The 7,234-nt window shown below is 39.2% G+C and overlaps 1 protein-coding gene across 1 annotated transcript; it reads right to left on the bottom strand.

Moving 5' to 3' along the window:
• Window positions 1-1,841: 1,841 nt before the first annotated feature.
• LOC133532626 (late cornified envelope-like proline-rich protein 1) lies at window positions 1,842-3,349 on the bottom strand. Its single transcript, XM_061871380.1, has 2 exons — window positions 3,156-3,349; window positions 1,842-2,176 (listed from the first exon to the last, which is right to left on the bottom strand). The coding sequence occupies exons 1-2, from the start codon at window positions 3,181-3,183 to the stop codon at window positions 1,944-1,946; spliced, it is 261 nt and encodes an 86-aa protein (XP_061727364.1). The 5' UTR covers window positions 3,184-3,349; the 3' UTR covers window positions 1,842-1,943.
• Window positions 3,350-7,234: the final 3,885 nt, after the last annotated feature.

The following is a 7,234-nucleotide window of genomic DNA, read 5'->3' as shown; positions in this document are numbered from 1 at the left end:
AGCATTCGTAATTAATCCTGTTAAATGCGAGAATCACTTAAACTTTTTTTCGGTCGGTGGCAAACAAGTATACGCGCCGCCTGGTGGCAAGCAGTCACCGTAGCCTAAGCATGCCTCCAACTTCAGAAGTGATACATGCGCGTTGCCGACCCTTTAAAAGCCTGTACACTTCTTTTTTGAGAAACCCATACTGTAGACCCTCATAAAAACCTCGGCATGGAGCTCAAACTACAGTCGGAGCGCCTGGGGGAGGAAATTCCTCATAAGCCGCACAATGCGCGACCATTGTGGCCAATAAAAAAAAATTGATCTACTATGGTTTCGTAGTATCCTAACACAAATACAGAAGATACAGAGTAAGCTATTTCATTCGAAACATTTTCTACTTTAATTCCGAAAGCTATGGATAAGTCAGAGAGAAAGAGGAGAGAGAGGAAATTGCATACGACCCCGTTCAGTCTTAGAATCATCAAAGAAATATTATATTGTCACATTTGTATGCTGTGTGTACATGATTATATGATGAATAACGGTTATTATACCTACATCGATCTTTTTCTAACATATAAGTGCGTCCTGTAATTTAGTAGTACATAGTTGTAGTAAAACTATTAATTGTACAAAAATGAAAACAAAACAGGAAAAAAACACTCATCAATAGTACAAATGCGAACTAGTTTTCCAGTTTTTTCACTATCAGTCACGTAAATAATTTATAAATACATACATACATAGCTCCTATCTACTTATTGCCTACCATGAAAATCTTAATTTGAAAATCGTATATTTGCCTCTCTATCGCTCTTGCCCTTTCGAGCTTATAGCTGTCCTCGGAAAAGTACGAAAAAATGAAAGCACAGTTTATTTAATGAATTGATCAGGAAACATTAAAAAAAACAATAAGAGCCACGCCAGGATACAGAAGGCCTACCGCGAAACACAGAAACTATCGGGGTTGTTTATCCGCGGGTGTAATAAACTCCTTAGAATGTAGTGGTTATATCCTCTTTGCTTAGAGCTACTAATATCTGTGACCAAAGACATTTCTGTACAGGTGAAAGATTTGACGTGCGGCACGCAGCTGCAGTTGCGCTCCAAACACTAAAAATCGCCATGCTACGTGCAGTCGGTCTTGTCATCATTTTACTATGGAATTTGACAATAACACCGACGCATTCAGGCCGCTGCAGTACTGTCGGAGCAGTAGTGCAGCTGCGGTTGGAAATACGTTAAAATTACCATATTACGTGCAGTCGGTATTGTCATTGATTTTACTATGGAAATTGACAATAACACCAACGCGTTCAAGCCGCTGCAGTAATGTCGGAGCAGTAGTGCAGCTGCGGTCAGAAATGGACTGTCACCTTAAAGGTGATAATCGGATAACTACATTACTGCAGCGGCGTCATTGTTGCCGCCGCTGTCGAGGCTCGGAAACCGGTTAATTTTCCAAACCGTTCATGTACTTGGCGCAAAACCTTTTAGTTTTGGTTTCGTTCGTAAAACCGGTTTTTAGGAGAACATTTTCATAAAGTTACCGGACTAATCCCAACAAGGCCTAGTTTACCCCTCTGGGTTGGAAGGTCAGATGGCAGTCGCTTTCGTAAAAACTAGTGCCTACGCCAAATCTTGGGATTAGTTGTCAAGCGGACCCCAGGCTCCCATGAGCCGTGGCAAAATGCCGGGACAACGCGAGGAAGAAGAAGAAGATTTTCATAAAGTTCTCGTCAGATTAAACGGTTTAGAACAATAAAAATCGGTTTCTGCCGATGTCAGTCTCTTTTTTTACAGTAACGGTAATGTTATGGATAAATGCGACTATGGGTTAATTAAAAACATGGTTCATGTAAAATGTCGTTTATATCATCTGTAACTTCGCAAACTTACATATAAATGTTTGCGAAGAATTTCGACTACTTAAGTCGTAATAACCACTTGATCGTTTAGTTATCATAATATTGACAAGGCGATGGACACGGCGACGGACACGGACTGGGAGGTGGGGTAAGCACAACCGCCGGACCGGAGCACGGGGGTAAAGGCGGTAATATTTGTATGGCCGCTGGGCTGTAGCGGGGTGCGCCGGCCGGGCCGAGGCAGACGGTGGGCGAGCCGAGGCCGCCGGTGCAACGCCAGCCCGAGTCCACGGGGGCAGACGCGACGGTGGCGATCAGAGCTAGAAGAAAATGTGGGATAATTGCGTCTATTGGATAAATATATAAATGTTGTTTAGATAATACCTATTTCTTATTAAACTCACATGAACCTATATAGCAGCATGCAATATATACATATAATAAATGTTACGATCTCATTTTAAAATGGCATTCTGAAATAACCCAGTAAATGTACTAGTTATTGTTGCTACAAATTGTAATAAAAAAAAATAGAGCGAGTGGAAGTGTTACATACGAAACTTCTAGTCATTATATTCTAAATATAAATAGTATAAAAATATTATATTTATTCGTAACTACGAACACAGAAAAGAAAATTATACAAAAAATTTAAAAAACATAGGACTGCGTTTTTCGTGTGCGTATTTTCTTTGTATAATCATTTTTAGCAACTAGTACATACCATACCAGACGTTACGTAAATATTCATGTATGTTTTTTTATCAGTGACTTCGAGTGTAATTTGTAAGGTTCGTGTGTTTACTTTTTTAGTTAGCCCGTTATAGTGTTCCACTGCTGGGCGAAGGCCTCTCCGCATGATCTCCACAGCTCCCGTTGTTGTACTATTCTGGCCAGTTACCGATGAAGGTGTCTATACTCTGTATCTTTAGGTATTTAAGTGGCTCCTTAAGCCAGTTGAGGGTAGATGAAAACATTACATGATAAAAGAATGTAGGTAAAAGTCAGGTCGTTCAGTAACAGATCCAGGCGGTTTTGTATTTGCGGTTTAAATGTTATAACTACCCGAAAATTTACAAATTGTTTGTTTACTTTTATTTAAATACAGAGTATAGGTCGTCCCGCCATCTCCGTCTGGGCTTGCCACGTCCGCGCTTAACTTCCGGCATCCACTTGGTGGCTAAACTAGCTAGCCCACCTATCCGGATGCATACGGCAAACGTGACCCGCCCAGTCGCACTTCAGCCTGGCGGTCTTATCCCTACGTCAGCTATGCGTGTTTTAGTGTGACTTACTTACCTAGTAATACAGCGCACCGGCCAAGCATAATAGCTGTGTGTCGAAAATTACGGAAAATCGGCCAATTTATATACTTTACATAGTTGAAACTAAAATATAAATTACCTTACGGCCAACGAAGCGTAACAAAACTTTGATAGACGATTTTAGTGTTTAAAATTCAAGCTTGATTACAACAAAGTTGATACAATTTTAATGTTGATTTTTAAGCGATCTAAAAAATGTAAGGGTAATAAATTAAAATGTTCTCCTGACTTGGGTTAAGAAAATGATTTAAATAAGTACACTGATGGAAAGAAAAATTTAAAGAGAATTTAATTAAAATAATTAGAGATTCAAAGTTTTTTTATGATAATAGGAGGCAAACAAGAAAACGAATCACCTGATCATATTGGATCGGTCGAGTCGGTCAAATCATGGAAGCTAAACTTATACATTTTTTTGATATTTTTTACTATTAGATACTGATTATGCAAATTTGCCTATTTGTTTAACTCGGGTGAAAGGTACCGTTTCATCCCTTGGTTAACAATTTACTATACTTTAAGCTCCAGTTTAGCTTATTGTGACGGAAGAGTAACTACGGAACCATACACTGAGCGTGGCCCGACATGCTCTTGGCCGGTTTTTATTCTATATGCCATAAGTAATGCAGCTACAGTTGACATCCAAAAGCCAAAAGCAATTAAACCATAGACATTACTCGTAATTTATGAACGCCAACTTCAACGGCTCATATTCGACCCTCTTCATGGGTATTAACTAGGCCTTGGCTCACCTCACCACACGTTTGATTTATGACATAGCTTTTCAGAAACCTTGACGACAAGGGATTACTATATAATCTAGCCCTGTCCCGAATCCTAAATTTCCCAGATTTGATTTATGTCTATTTAAAAAGCCTTATTTCTTTAGGTAGATTTATTTGGTATGTACGAGCAAACTGAAATAAATAAATATTATAGGACATAATTACACAAATTGACTAAGTCTCACGGTAAGCTCAATAAGGTTTGTGTTGAGGGTACTTAGACAACGATATATATAATATATAAATATTTATATACTTAAATACGTACAAAACATCCATGACTCAGGAACAAATATCCATGCTCATCACACGAATAAATGCCCTTACCAGAATTTGAACCGGTCACTATCCACTAAGCCAGACAGGTCGTCAAACATGGCTTCTTCTTCCTCGCGTTGTCCCGGCATTTCGCTTGACAACTAATCCCAAGATTTGGCGTAGGCACTAGTTTTTACGAAAGCGATTGCCATCTGACCTTCCAACCCAGAGGGTAAACTAGGCCTTGTTGGGATTAGTCCGGTTTCCTCACGATGTTTTCCTTCGCCGAAAAGCGACTGGAAAATATCAAATGATATTTCGTACATAAGTTCCGAAAAACTCATTGGTACGAGCCGGGGTTTGAAGTTTGAACCCGCGACCTCCGTATTGCAAGTCGCACGGTCTTACCGCTAGGCCACCAGCGCTTCAAACAGGTCGTCAAACATATAAATGTGATATATATAAATAAATAAATATTGTAAGGACATTCTTATGGGGCCCACTATTAACAGTCCGCCGGGCGATATCGGCCTGTCAGTTAGAACAAAAAGTTGACAGATCTGAACAACTGTCAGGGCTATACCGTCCGACGGACTGGTAATCAGTGGGTTACATAAATTTACTAAGTCCCACGGTAAGCTCAAGAAGAAGAAGTATACATGTCATATACGATCATGGTCCCATAACAAAAGTTTCCCATCTTCAGCAGTTATTTTAATCCAGGTTTTGGACCCGGGTACGTCCTTAAACTACGTCCGAAAGAGAGGTATGGGCATTGTGAATGTCATCTCGCTTTGTGTGGTAGGGCACAGACAGTGGATGTCATTCTAGATCTAGAGCAGAGCCCAACTGGGGAAGTACCTCCACCTTACAGAAAACTGCAGCCAAATAACACTAGATCCTACTCATAGTGTTGTGTTCCTGTCAGTGAGTAAGGTTGCTAGAGCTCAACGAGGGGGGGGCGGGTTTAGAGTCGGCAACGCGCATGTAACTCCTCTGGAGTTGCAGGCGTACATAGGCTACGGAGACTGCTTACCATCAGGCGGGCCGTATGCTTGTTTGCCACCGACGTAGTATTAAAAAAAAAAATTTTAATATATGCTTCATGGTCATCAGATGGCAGTGTAATTCCAACAGGTAGTGAATGCTCCAACGTTGTGAAAGAAGATCTCACTCTTATTAGTATTTCCTGCTGTGCAATTTGACGACCGCTTTGGCCTAGTGGGTAATGACCCTGCCTATGAAGCTGATGGTCCCGGGGTTCAAATCCTGGTAAGGGCATTTATTCGTGTGATGAGCATGGATATTTGTTCCTGAGCCATGGATGTTTTGTACGTATTTAAGTATTTATAGATATTTATATATTATATATATCGTTGTCTAAGTACCCTCAACACAAGCCTTATTGAGCTTACTGTGGGACTTAGTCAATTTGTGTAATAATGTCCTATAATATTTATTTATTATTTATTTATGACCTAGCTTTTCCAACTGTCACGACAAGTGATTAGTTACTGAGTAATCTAGACCCAACCCGAATACTGATTTATACCAAATAATTTCTCGGATTTTATCTAAACCCATTTGAAAGCTCACAACGTTATTTATTTAGGTCGATGACAACGAGTAAAGATCGGATTCTTCCTGAGGGTTGCGAAGTTGGAATCTCGACACAATGTGAATTTTAATTATTCTGTGGTAAGCGTTCCGAATGAACGACTAGTAACCTTCACCAAGGAGAGTTTTGGCTGAAGGGTGTCAAGTTGCGGCGGATCTGTTTCCTAACTAATACTCTTCTTAAAAATGAAAATAAACCGTCATGCTAAAGGGGGGGGGGGGGTTGCGTCGGGGGGGGGGGGGGGGGGGGGGGGGGGGGGGCTAGTGTGCGTATAGCACCATACGCCAAGGTATCATACTACATTCGTTTCAAACTGGATATACTTTGTTTGTCTTCCCCATGCTGCGACACATGCTGAGTGTTATCCCTTTTTTTATTTATTTAGAACACAAACAGTCACATATACAAATGGATTTGAAGTACAATGTAGAGTACTTAACATACTTAAGAATCATAGACCTGGAGGTTCACTAACCTAACCTAACCTAACAGCATAAAGAAAATGAAATCATCCTTTTCTGGATAACTTCTAGTTATTCTAACATTTAAGCCTATTTTAATGTTGTTGTGTACGTGTGTTTCGAATAATTCATAATTCATAATTGATTTATTGTCTGTAGAACACGGGTAGATACAATGATGGAACATATATAGGATCACCATGGTCTTGCCATTAGGCGTACAAACAGTCAAACTTATTATCTAGGTACTTACTACTAATTAATACATAAGTCATGCAAGTCACAATACATTTACATATAAGTTAACAAAAGCGGTCTCATATTTAATATTACACGATAATGTTAAAATGTGTCACAGAGGACTTCTTGAATGGAGTAGTAGGCTTTTTTGATAAAAAGTCGTGCAAAATTTTCTTAAAATGTATTTCATTATTACAGTTTAAGATACATTTTGGAAGTTTATTATATAATTTGGATGCCATTCCAAATACACTTTTGGCAAGTAAAGCCGTTTTGAATGGTTTTGCGTATATTGACGACCGGTTTGGCCTAGTGGGTAGTGACCCTGCCTACGAAGCTGATGGTCCCGGGTTCAAATCCTGGTAAGGGCATTTATTAGTGTGATGAGCATGGATATTTGTTCCTGAGTCATGGGTGTTTTCTATGTATTTAAGTATTTATAAATATTTATATATTATATATATATCGTTGTCTAAGTACCCTCAACACAAGCCTTATTGAGCTTACTGTGGGACTTAGTCAATTTGTGTAATAATGTCCTATAATATTTATTTATTTATTTCTCCTTGATGACTAATGCTATTAAGTTTTGTATATTGACATATGTTAAATTTTACATGTACAGCTACTTCATACATGAAAAGCATCATTCATTCATATAGGAACATAATTAACTAAAATAACAAATCAG

This window comes from Cydia pomonella, chromosome 27, assembly GCF_033807575.1.
Source record: "Cydia pomonella isolate Wapato2018A chromosome 27, ilCydPomo1, whole genome shotgun sequence".
Classification (NCBI taxonomy): domain Eukaryota; kingdom Metazoa; phylum Arthropoda; class Insecta; order Lepidoptera; family Tortricidae; genus Cydia; species Cydia pomonella.
Note: the sequence above shows the minus strand (reverse complement) of the source record. Positions and strands in the feature narration are given on the sequence as shown.